This window comes from Colias eurytheme, chromosome 10 (assembly GCF_061535395.1).
Source record: "Colias eurytheme isolate Ceu_HAF_F1 chromosome 10, ilColEury1 Martin Lab GWU primary, whole genome shotgun sequence".
NCBI lineage: Eukaryota > Metazoa > Arthropoda > Insecta > Lepidoptera > Pieridae > Colias > Colias eurytheme.
Window position 1 is genome coordinate 10,477,492 of NC_142989.1, and position 13,995 is coordinate 10,491,486.

General features: G+C 33.8%; 1 protein-coding gene across 1 annotated transcript in view; it reads right to left on the reverse strand.

Moving 5' to 3' along the window:
• The window catches only part of cindr (CIN85 and CD2AP related), a 34,243-nt gene that overhangs the window by 18,490 nt on the left and 1,758 nt on the right, over positions 1 to 13,995 (reverse strand). The window contains exons 3-5 of the mRNA XM_090106674.1: positions 11,184 to 11,289; positions 10,309 to 10,540; positions 7,589 to 7,771 (exon numbers count right to left, since the gene is read on the reverse strand). Of these exons, the coding sequence (XP_089962800.1) occupies positions 7,589 to 7,771; positions 10,309 to 10,540; positions 11,184 to 11,289 (521 nt within the window). The remainder of the gene's footprint in view (positions 1 to 7,588; positions 7,772 to 10,308; positions 10,541 to 11,183; positions 11,290 to 13,995) is intronic.

Below are 13,995 nucleotides of genomic sequence, written 5' to 3' on the forward strand. Positions count from 1 at the left end.
CACTTTACGTTATAGGTCTCATTTTGAACAATTAGTGTTAAAATTAGTATAGGTATCGTTCTTTATGTTGACATAGGCTATATATCATCTCGCTGAGACCAACAAGAGCAGAGCAATGCGGGTGAAACCGCGGAGCACAGCTAGTCTATACTATTATTATAAAGCTGAAGAGTTTGTTTGGAGAAAACTTTACATAACATAGATTATATCAGAATAACATATAAGCTATAGAAATATATACTTCAATCAACGCGCGTGATTGATAAGCTGTATCGAAAGTAAACAACGCTAAAGTCACGTCTTCGACGAAGGTATCTAGGTAAATCACTTACTTTTGTTCTTGAAAGAAATTGTTTAATTATATTTAGTACTTGCTTGTATTTGATTTTACACGAGTATTAAATCGCGTACATTATCCGTTAAGGCGTTACCCGGCAATTTCGACTATGTTCAACCTCTATAAAGTCTGGTACAACATAAAGCACAATACCGAAAAAAATATATAAAATAGGATGGTCTTTGATCTTTAATTGCTCGCGAGGACTTTTTTCCAAAGTTAATAGATTTCTAGAAAAAAAATGTGCCGTGGTCATCGATTTTTCCGCAAATACTCTATAAACTTCGTAACCTGCTGACTTAGAGCTCTGAAAATTTTATGTTTAATAAATTATCAGTTACACAACAGTCCCTGACGAGGATTTTTTGTTTCACTGATTGGTATCTTTTTAAATACAAAATGCGAGGAAAAAAGAAGGTGCAGCGGGAGAGGTTTGAGATCCGTCAAGTATGGTCAAGGTTATTAGCGCATGTAAAAGCCTTAAGTTTGTGAACTTCTTTTTGTGTAGAGTTCATTTAATTAACCTATATGGTTGGTTGATAAAAAGTTTATCCGGACCTATTAAATTCTATGTTCAAGATAACCTTATTCATTGTTTAAAAAACATTATCTCAAATAAAAATGTAACATCTATTAAATTGTATACCACTATTGACTATAACAGTATTACCTACAAATATTTTGTTTTAAAACTACATATTACATATTATCTCTTGTTAGCATTTCGTAATCGGATAATAATCTAAGTAACCGGATTGCAAATATATAATTGGTATAACATAAATTACGTCATATACCTATAAAAAAAGATGAACGAATATCTCACGTCCGAGTTTATTATAACAGACAAAAGCGAAAATTAACAGATTACATTTACATGTTTATTGTTTAATTTAATTTTAATTCAAGGTCAGCGGCCACTACAGGAAACCAAAACATGTTATCAATGTAAATATTGATTTTAACATAATTATCAATCGATAACAACATAAGTTGCCTGGCAGAGATCACAGCATAGTGATAAGGCCGCCCTTTGTGCTTTTATTTAATGTAATATTGTAACCTTTATGTATATTTTGTTTATTGTACAATAAAGTGTTAAATAAATAAATAATAATAAACAACTTAAACAAATTAAAAACCAGTTACAAACAAAATATATGTAACTTAACTGAACTAAACCGACAATTTCGTAAATCATTATTTCATCAAAAAGCGTGATAACTGGACTATGAATAATTTATATATTAATTATATCCATATTAGGAAATGTCCGACTCACACATAAATATTAATATCGTAAACATAGGTACCATTCACATTTAGTCGTGATCGCGGAGCGAGACAGCTATATTGTTGGTCAACAATCTTCTGTCTTTTTCGCACATATCATCGAAAAAATATATTGCATCAAAACTGAATAAAAAATTATAATAAATATAAAAGGTCGTCATTCGCCTATCACGATTTCGTAAATATATACATACTTACAAATTGAAACAGATAATGTAGAATATTTCTACTGGTTACTTACCTACTAATTAAAAATATTTATTTCGAACCCTTATAGAATATTTTAGAAAATAATAATTTCCAAATAAGTCCTTAAGGATATGTCAAACTAAATATGTAGTTTTATTCTATTAGTAAACAGTAAAAAACAATTCCAACGTGAACAATAAAAGCGTGAAAAGTATACTCAACAACAGCGTAATCCATAAAAGCCACATTATCACTACCATGAAAACACGATAAAATTAAACCAACCAGCTAATCTAAATCACCGTTCCAAACACATTCTAATTCACAAAAACACCTAACACGTAAACACACACAATTAAAAAAATATCTCACGTCAAACTAAAAATCACCGAAAATACACGGTCAAAATCTCACGTCAAACAAAAACTTACGTTGTATGCCCATACTGTAAGTACGCTATATCCACAACTAACATAATGTGGTGGAACGCACCGACTGGCCACTAAGCCACTAAACCCACGATGAGGTAATACAATCACGACTCTCGTAACCTTCGCTTTAATGTCAATAGCAACGAATATCAACGCTGTGTGGGCGATATACAAATATAAATAGTGTGGGCTCGATTCGCTACATTAACTAAAGGAAAAATAATTATGAATGCACAGTAATGCATAAGCCATAAAGCAACAGTCGAAGGTCGCTGAAAATAAGTCTCAAGACTGTGTTCTTGGATGAAGTAAACAACAGGCATTGGCAATAGAAAGAAAGAAAAGAACAAAATGCATATTTATTATTATAATGAGTTTGTTTGTTAGTTTGGTTGGTTAAACGAGCTGATCTCAGGAACTACGGCTCCGATTTGTAAAATTATTTCAGTGTTAGATAGCCCATTTATCGAAGAGAGCTATAGATATATCATCACACTAAGACCTATAGGAGCGAAGCAATACGGGTAAAACCGCGGAGCACAGATAGTATTAAATAAAGAAGGCATTACGCAGATGATTTATGAGACTGGTAATAAATGCAAATTATAAAGAAAACTGAAATATTTTCTCATCTCTAAAAGACAAGGCAATTGTCTTTGAAATTGCCTGAATATACATGATACAGGATACAGTGAATCAATCACAATCAATCAGAAACAATAGAATAATAACATTACTTGAGTGGGGAATTTTACGGGTGCTTTCCCGATGGAATTGTGAAATTTTATGTAGGGTGACTTTGGTCATAATCGTCTTATCATTTCACGATCCATTCCAAGTTTATTACGCAAAATTAGGGACCATACATTTACATTAACTTTTATTCTAAACATTGCACTTTATTTATTTAATTTCTCTAATCTATACTAATACTATAAAGCTGAAGAGTTTGTTTGTTTGCCGCACTAATCTCTGAAACTAATGGTTCGATTAGAAAAGTAGCTTCTTTATCGAGAAAGGCTACAGGCTGTAATATCATCACGCTAACATCAATAGGAGCGAAGAAGTGCGGGTAAAACCACGGGGCACAGTTAGTATACTACTATAACTGTACTTTTAGAATTTCCTTTTAAATTTTTGTTGAGAAAAAATGTCACGAGATTAAATCCAAAATTGAGGCAACCGGTAAAATTTGAAGGATATAAACGTGAAGACGACTTAAACATGTAAATACGTTTTTTATGTTAAATCTAACTTTAAAGTAAGGTTTTATACATTCGTCCAAAATTTTTAATATGTAGTGGTCATAATAAATATTTACAAATGTTGTGATTTGTTAAAAAAGGTTTAAACACGCGATTTATTAATTTATCATTTTCATATTTAGTTATTTAATTTTATAACGAGCATGATCGCTTATGCGTAATTAAAACAAAAAATATAAACGCAAAAACTGTTTACATTTCAATCACTGTGCACAATGCCATTTGTCAAACATATTACAAATTGTTATGTGGGATCTGGACACGCTTTCTTAAGAATTAGCCTATTCTACCACACCACAGCACATCCTCACGGAGATCGGCGGAAAATACAAGAATGTAAATGCCATCATTCCAGAATTACCATCATCAAGTAAAAAGGTGTAAATAGTTTGGAAAATCCAAAAGTGCACGCCTCATAATTTTTTTTAAATAATTATTTATTAATTATTATTTTTGTTTATTTAATAACAATTAAACCACATCGAATCAGACCCTGAAAAATGAAAGGGTTCTATTCCTGAGCATACTCAAGCGTAAGAGAAAAAAAAAGACTCGATTAGTAAAGTATTTCGGTCGCTATCGTGTTAACAAGAAAAAGGATCCGCACATACAGACACACGGACGTCCAAGACAGAACTTTTTTAAACTGTTTTTTAACTAGTTTAAATAACAAAAATGACATCAAAAATATCATGAACGTTAAAAATAGTGTTTTTTCTTAATATGTGTGTGTATGTATTATCTTACAAGTGCAATGTATGATACATAAAAGACATTTTAAGTTTGAAAAATCAGATGTTTTGCGCGAAGTGACAGTAGTACCCACCTCAACGCTTCGCTTATGAGGCGTGCAATAGGTTATTAGCGCTCCGGGAGTGGCACATAAAAGTGGCAAATTAGTCAGAATTTACTTCAGTTGTTTCTGTTTCTTTCAAGATCATTGAATCATGTTATACTTTGAAGTCTAATCGTGTGTGCGTAGAGTGCCTTTTTTGAGGATCGAACGTTGTGCTGACAACCTGTCTACACCTTTTTACTTATAATATAATTAGAATTTTACTGTGTTTCTTACGATGTAAGGAGGAAGAGCCACGATAAATTACGAGAGAAACCGCAGGCGTTAAGCTATTAATAAAAATAGACGTATCAGGTTACCAATGTTTTGTCATAAAGCGTAAACGTTTACGCACTCGCTATATAAATTCAATAATATTTACATTAAGATCTATCTCGAGATATGATAACACATAATAATTTACACAGGGAACAGCCATTATCGGCTGATGAATAATACGAATTTCATAACCTATAAACTTCCCCTCTGGAAATCGTAATCGAAAACGAAACTCGCAATTTCACTGTGTACTTTTATTGCATCGACCTTGATCGCTCTTACAAACTTAATATTTCAAATGAGAGAAAATCTCTATATCTACAAGGTGTAATTTTAACGGAGCACCTAATTTGGCCTAAAATGACTGGAATATAAAACTACTTTTTTCATGATTTTGCACGTATCAAGGAGAAAGACGTAGGCTACTTTATACAATTTAAACAAAACTGAACTGGAGTCTTTAAGGACGACTCGGACAGAAAACAAGTTTCGAGAAAGTTATGCCTCCACACTATTGGGATACCCAGTGCCACCCCTGGACTTGTTCTAGACAGCTTATTTGTTACTTATTGTGATCAAACTATCAGTGAATTCTAGAGCAGTGGTGGCTCAGTGGACTTTGAATCGATAAGACCCGGGTTCGATGTGTCATCCGCCAACCCGCACTTAGCCAGCGTGGTGGATTATAAGTTATAACCTGTACCCTTATAGGAGGCACGTGTCCCAGCAGTGGGAACGTAAATGGGCTGATGATGATGATGAATTCAACCGTGAAACTGACAAGTCTGCTTAAACAATCTTCTAAATTAAATTATCAAATCGTAATAACAGTATAATATCCGTGAATGTCTGAGCAATTTCATCACTCCGAACACCGTCACCAGTCGTGCGTTCAAATGACGTAATTAGAGGCAAAGTAAAACTGACAGTTTTTTGTTCGTTTGGAAATCGATAGTGTTGCGAATTTTGCATCCGAAACTGCATTGTACATATTACCGTTGTAATCGAAATTGATTTTCAGTAAAAGTTTTTCCTTAACGAAAGTAAAAACAATGTAATAAAAGATTTGAATTTGAATGTAAATTGAAAGAAAATGCCTTTTTGAAACTGCAACCAAATCTATACGTACAACATAAACTTGTGTTAGTTACTACATTTATAAATCAAGATCGGCTGAACGGATTTTAATACTTTTTAGTTAGCTGGAGCATTTTCAGGACTATCACATGCTTCTTTCAATCCGGCAAGTAATATAATAAAATTGCGACAGTGAGATTCAGCATGTTAAAAAATTGTTACTTTAAAAAGCAAAATAATTATTATTTAAGCAAGAATACACAATGTGCATTAAGAGATATGAATGGTAACAAAGAAGAAAGGAACAAAGAAATTAGGCCATCTACGGTTCCAGCTTACTACGTGACCTTGTGAATTTGACTATTCGCGACTCTATGTACACACTGTATAATAATCATTAACCGACTTCAAAAAAAGGAGGAGGTTATCAATTCGGCCGGTACGTTTTTTTTTAAGCTATTGCATAGCTTCTATCGCGGGCCTTGAGCGCGGGGACCAAATCCAGAAATTCCGTAACGAAAAACCTCACGCTCCCCACTCCGACGGGCACGGAGGTGTGGCTTGAAGGCATAGCATGCAATAGCTTTACCGCGGCAGTCCCCGAGTGCCACACGTCTTTTTTTAATTATAGTAAAGCTCGGACCAATGATAGATGTTATTTATGATCGAAGTAGTAAAGACTAAACACGTTTATTTAGAAAATACTTTACCTAGACGAAAGAATAGAATTAAATTATTCGAATACGAAGTTCACTTTATGGCGCCGAACCAAAAATTTTTCGTTACATTAAATGTGAATACATATATAGGTACAATATGTATAAACTAATAAATAATACAAAACTGGCAGTACGCCGCGTCGGTCAGACGTTGGAAAATGACTTTTGCTTATAAGTCTTATAACCAAAATAATAAAATTTAACGAAGGTTTTCATAGTACCTAAACGTTCGATTTTGAAATATTTCTTCTATATAAATAAACTTGAAAGCTTTTTGACCGTGTTTTCAAAAAACAATGTCCGGTTGTATTACCCACAACATCAATAACGAACTCCCGAGTTCTCTAGCACAAGGGAGTCATTTATATTGTACATTGTACTATTAAAATAGATAAACAAAAATACAGACGTATTCATAGCTATTGTAGTAACATTCGTCCTTTAGTCCTTTTTCCGAGCCAGGATTATAAAAATGTCCTTTTTTGTCGAAATTATAAATGTGGAATACTAACAAAAGTGTTTACATTACATATTTTTTAAATATATTCGTGATGCATTGGTAAGTAACGTAGTCTTTTAAAGCTTATGGTTTGTGTTCGATTCCTCTGTCGGAAAATATTGTGTGATTTACACAGTGATTTTATTATTATACAAAATTTCTGCATACCTATTTAATCGATAATTGAATTTAAAACAAAGCAGAAAAATATAAGCAATGACAACGAGTGGCTGAATAGTCAGGCATCCGCCCCGGAATGGCGCGAAAGGATGCGGGTTCGAGTCCCGTCTCGTGATCGAATTTTTTTTATTCTTTATAAATTTAAATTTATAAGCAATGACAATTCAACGGTGTTGGTGACCAAGATTTACAAATTATAGCTTCTATTGGTAGTATAATTTGTACTGGCTGACTATTTGAAAGCGCCTTTAAAACGTACTTAAAAAACACGTTAAAATTTTGTTATTGTGTATGTGTTATTGTGTATCATGTGTGTCAAATGCTATATTATAAGATTGTGTGTGTGTTGTTTGTGTTCTGTGTTACTGACATGTGATATTTAGTGCCATGTGTTATTTAGTGTTATGTGTTATTAAGTGCCAAGTGTAATTGAGTGCCTTGTGTTATTGAGTAGGTATTATGTGTGTGTATGTTTGTCACTCACCAGCCGGCAGCAGTTGCACGAAGTTATCCGGGAACAGTCCAACACGTCCATTCAGTTCCCCGCGCCACCAACCGCGATCTGGTGCGTCCTTTGACACTAACGTCACTATGTCCCCTTCGGCAAGTGTCAGTTCGTCCTCGTTTACCGCCGTGTAAGGGAATAGTACCCGGCACTGTTCCTTCACTGTTGTGAAAGGATATTATGAGTAAAATATATATTATTAGCTTGTAAGGCGGTGAGAGGAATGAGAGCTTAGAGTAAGTAGTAAATACTGACTATTTCCAATAGCACACACATTAAATAGATACAAAATTAGGTTACATGGTATATAACTTTGAATGAGTAGATATAGTGAACACACAGAACAGTAAAAACATATAGAAGTGCTGTAATGTCTAATTAGTATGAAAACCAGTGTCGCCAAACCCACACATTTAAACCGATAGTTATACAGTACACTACAAGTAAACTATGCCTTTGATTGGACAGCTTAATTTGAGTAAAAACTAAAAACTGACTTAGGTTATAAATTCAGCATTTCAATATGTACCCTAACGCACCATGTTACGGTTTATTTTAGTATAACATATATTAGCTGTTTTGTTTCTCATTGCACAGAAATTCCAAATTCGAAAACATTCAGCTACTCCACAACAGAGGGCGTTAGTTTTCGATAGATATAAATTTGAAACGCAACACATAGAGATAAGGTTGAAATTTGTGTCACTCAACATTAATGACATTAACTTGATATTTATCTGATGCTATGCTCTGAGGGATGTCAGCCTTGTTATCGATAATTCACAAATAAATATTTTTTGTGTATTTTTTTTTCTTTCTTTTATATGAGTATAGTATAATGCGTCACATTTTGGAGTATGTTTATTACTACTAAGTACGTCTTTTTATATTATTATTATTAAATAAAAAACGGAATAGAATAGTATAAATCTATATTTACATAATACAAACAGAAAATATGCATTATTTTAAATCTTGGAACTGCTGTAGGTTTGATGTATCGGTGGCCTTTGTTAGACCGCTTAGTACTGTTCGGCATCCAGTTAACTCGTCACGTTGCATTTATCCATTTCTCTTTTAAATTAGCCTCTTTGGGAAATCTATAAATAAATTAGACAAATGAAAGCTAAGGAAAAATAAAATAAAATTTAATATTTATAATGTTTGTCTTTTCTAAAGTATCGATACGTAAGTAGTCGATATGCACCACAAGCATCACTAAAGCGACATTCGTTTGTTTATTGCAATAATATTCCAGAAAGTCTTGTTTGCTGTTCAATCTATAATAGTACTAATTTCTTATGGATTAAGGTTCATTTTGACTAGATATTTGTATACAATTTTGACAAATTACGACAAGCGAAGTTATAACATAAAATATAATTAAAATAAATTAAAATAAGACTTACCGACGGTATGAAATGCCTTCATTGCTGATATTATTTCGTCTGCTATCATTTTTGCACTCTTCATACCGAACAACACGTCCTAAATATTGAATAAATATGGAAAAAAGGTTTGACAGCTGACAACCGACTCGAATATTTTTCTGCGCACAACTGAGAGCAAGTTAGGTGATCTAAACTTATCATTGACACGTGGGCCACGCCCACATCACACTTCTATCTACTTTACTGTTCTGTGAGTGAACATAACCTCAAAACCTTCAAAGATATTTTATACAAGTAGATTAGAAGCGCTTTAGAATCGTCCAAGATACTGTAGAAAAATTGAGAACCGGCAAGAAACCCCGTAATTGCTCGTTTAAAATCATAACAATGTAGCATTTAAGATATTTTAAAATAATAATCATGCCAGAGAACTGTCCTGTGATGCTTATTTTGGACAATAATCGCATCTCGGCCACATGTCAACTACGTGCCGCTCCCAAACGAATGAGCTTTTGCCTATCTACACCTTTCAACTTATAATACCATTGGTTGTAAGGTAATTATTTTATATAGAATACCTACATTAAAAGAGCAATTTAATCAAATGTTACAACATGCTAGTTTACATAAAATGTGAGATTTAAATTCCATTTTCATTTTTTATCAACAAATGAAAAAATCGCAGTACAAAGACTTATATTTAGTGTTAACTAAATTAGGTTACTCGTGATCGATAACCCTTCAACTTTTAAACGTGTAACTACGCCGACTGGATATACAACGTCCTAATCTTTACTATGTATTTTGCGGTATATTTCCTTATCAGCAAATAATTAATTATCCCAGTTTATAAGGTCAGGAGCAAATGAAAACGTTGATAGGAGCGAATAATGAAGACATATTATTGTATTAATAGTTATTTTTATTAATGGCCATTCTGAGATGTTTTATGGCATCTAAATCACATTTATTCTAATTGAATGGAATTAGTAGTACCCACGAGCTCGTCGTCATATTTTTTGCTAACTTCAAAAACAAATGAGCAGTTCAAAATACGGATTTATGGTTGTAACTATATATGGATGGTTTTTATTAATTTATTTTTTCTTGTTACTGCTATTCGATCATAGTACCTTTACCACCAAAATTATAACAAAGTAACAAAGAAGACCACAGAATCAATTACCAACAAATACAAAAACAGCTCTATCACCTAACAATAAAGTTCCTTATACTAAAACAAAACGAGGAAATTTGTCAATGCAAAATGAACACTATTCCCTTACAATAAAGTTCATAATAGCTTACCAGGTTTAGGCGGCAGCGCGGGCGCGGGTTCCACAGGTGGGGCGGGGTGTGCGGGGGGCGCCGGGTGTGAGGGGGGAGCGGGGTGTGAGGGGGGAGCAGGGTGTGAGGGGTGTGCGGGGTGTGAGGGGGGAGCGGCGTGTGAGGGGGGCGCAGGCTCCAGCATCACTACGAAGTTCGAGGGGAACACCCCCACGCGGCCGAACCGACGGCCCTGCCACCAGCCCTCTTCCACCTGGTAAGGAAAATGTTAATTTAATAACGTGCAAACGTTGTAAATTGTAATGAAATAGTTTATCAGAGAAGTTATTTCAAACTTATTATTTGAACTTTAAATATTAATGTCACCAGTTTTAAAAATGAAATAAAAAGTATATCTTCTTCTTATATATAAAATTCTCGTGTCACAATGTTAGTCTGCATACTCCTCCGAAACGGGTGGACTGATTCTCATGAAATTTTCTGTGCATATCGGGTAAGTCTGAGAATCGGCCAACATCTATTTTTCATATGTACCACGGGCGAAGCCGGGGCGGGCCGCTAGTATATAAATAAATTAATACATGAATAAATGATACAAAAATCTGTGATTTTATTCCACAGTTAATCCTGGAAATTATTACTCTACAAATTCTGTGTACATCTCAAACAAAACTTAAATGTTACAAATCATTTGAACTCGACCTTTTACAAATCTCATCCTGCTATTCTATCATTACAGCTACATTGGCGAAGTCACCCGTTACATATCTAAGCTTGGACATTTTGAACTGTTTTGCACACTTGGCGGTTTGGCAACGTCGCCAAATCTGACATTTCATTATCAACCTTATTCCCTTGCGACAGAGCTCACATTCCCTAACCACCAGGCACTATACCTCGCCAAGCACTTCCAGCACGTCGCCGACGCACAGCGGCAGCTCGTCCGGGTTGGCCGGCTGGTAGCTGAACACCGCGCGGCACCTGCCCTGCACGCCGCCCGACCTGAACAACATAACCTTTATTTTAATTATTGATCCTTTATTTTGGAAGTGGAGCTTTTTGACGTGACAACGTCTTATAATTCGATAGAGCCGGCTGCACGCACGAAAAAACATGACTCATGCGGCGTTACCTCGCTCTGAGGCGTTCCATGTAAGGCTTGAAGTGCAAGCGAGAGCGCGGAACGAGCGACAAAGAAGCACAATCGCACGTTGTCACGTTCAACTATCGTCAGTTAACCGAATTTACAGACAACCAATTTTTTATGATAAAAATTAATATTTCAATCAGCACAACACAAATCTATTTTCTGTTATTTTTAGTGGATCGTTAGTTTGGTAATGGACCTTAAAATTAATAGTAGCGATTTAAATACATATTACCATTTCAATCATTAGATAACATAGGTTCATAACACAGGTCAATAACGTTGTTAACAAGATTAGAATTTAGGATTAAGATTTTAAATTTTCAAATTGCCTTAGCATTTTCATTCGTTTCTAGCAGGCTATGCGTAAACCTGAAACTGGAACATGGACATTGGACATGCTGTCCCATGAGACTAGACTTTCTTTTCGTACTGAAAATACTGTTTTGACTACCTGGCCTCGTACTCTTTCGCGATAGTTCATGCTTTAGGATAATTCACACGTACCTTTTATACGTGTCGAGGCACGATCGAATTTATAGACATACCAAAAAAGCAAGGCTTGGCTTAAACATGGGTGTTTTAACTTGTGTGTTTTAACTACTCATTTCGTGTACCTTCAGTACACGAAATGAGTAGTTAAATATAATTAAAGTATTCCCTAGTGGAGTGTAGTGTTTGTTTACACGTGTTCTGACATTATCTTTGCGTCATTTTCTCATTAAATTCGATTGTAAAACGGACACGCGAAAATGACTGTACCTAGGAGTCACCTTTTTAGTGCAGAGTATAAAGTTATACAAGATCTTTTCATACAATATCATATGAAACAAATAACTACTTACTACTTAAAATTACCTAGGAATTCAATCTTAACTCTGCAACAGAGAAAAATCTTCTTCATACTATTATAAAGGCGAAAGTTTGTATGGATGTATGGATGTATGGATGTTTGTTACTCTTTCACGTAAAAACTACTGAACCGATTACAATGAAATTTAGCACACATATAGAGGGTAACTTGGATTACCACATAGGATAGTTTTTATCCCGGAAATCCCACGGGAACGGGAACTATGCGGGTTTTCCTTTGCAAACGCGGGCGAAGCCGCGGGCGGAAATCTAGTAAGAATTACGTCATTTAAGTTTAATAACTTAGTTCTATTCAGGAAATAAATGAATTCAAATGAAATTATGACGAAAATTTTATTGAAAAGGTTCTCTTCAAGGTTTGTTTACTTGAAAAATTTAAGTGGACTTTATTATTATCTGGATGGGATGAAAAGGGATAACTTTGTAAAACTTACATACTTTTATTTTTAAATATATAATGCCGACTTTTCAACAAGTTTATTTATGTCTAATGTGCATTCCAACATATAATTCATAAATTTTAATATATTGAAAGTATAATACGTTCCACTTTTCTTTTGTAACTTATTTTAATAAAGACAATAATACTCACTATTGTCGTACACCCATTTTTAATAAAACTGTTTTAAAATTTACACTCATTCATAATTAAAAACCAAAAAACAATAGATATCTCAAAATAAACAAATCAAAACACTCCACTGAAAATACAACTAGATTGCCCAGCAAAATAAGTCACTATCACAAACTATATCCATTAATTGCTTACCAATTTCTATTAATTGTATAACCAATTTTGTTTAAATCTATCAGCTTGTTAAAAATTAACCACAACCGAGTACAATATAAAAACGTCTACCTATGTGTGTCTTATCTTATCTGCCCTGATTAGATAAACAGTGTAATGATTAATATCTATTAACCCATTGACCACCGTAAGGCCCGATCGGGGCGCGACACAATAGATTTTCTATTGTGTCTGTGATTCCGAGGACTGATGGATTAATCAAGAAATTATTCGTCATATCTGTTAAGTCATTAACAATGGCTATTATGTGGTATTTTTTATAAAAAGTTGAGACCGACTGCACTGGGTTCATGTTGAAAGAACAATATCCATTGTCAGGTTGATTTCCTAATTTTCAAATGGTAATAGAGAAACTGCATATGATTGTATGAGCTGTAATCAGTATGCTTATAATTGAAAAATTATTTACTCAACATTGAACAAAAATTATAAGTGCCCTTATACTGTATAGAGGAAGGAATGTTCAATTGATTAATACTTTACTTCCTTATTCTAATTAAAACATGGAACATGATAAGATAAACAAAAATTAACAGTTGCTACAGAGAAGTTATTAATAAAAAAAATTGTAGTAATATCTCATCATTTATTTTGGCTTGTTTTTATAAAATTATGTTAATTATAAGAACTATAAAACTATTAATAGATACTGCTTTGAGCCTAGCTTATGAGATATCTACTATTGCTAAATATTGATAACTAGCGGTCCACCCTATGTTCTTTCTCAGGGTCTAAAGATTACCTGTGCGAAATTTCATCAAAATCGGTCCAGTAGTTTATGCGTGAAAACCATACATACATACAAACCTTTCCTCTTTATAATATTATAGTATATAGTATAGATTAATTAGTCAAGAGTAAGTATATGATTCAAATGTTG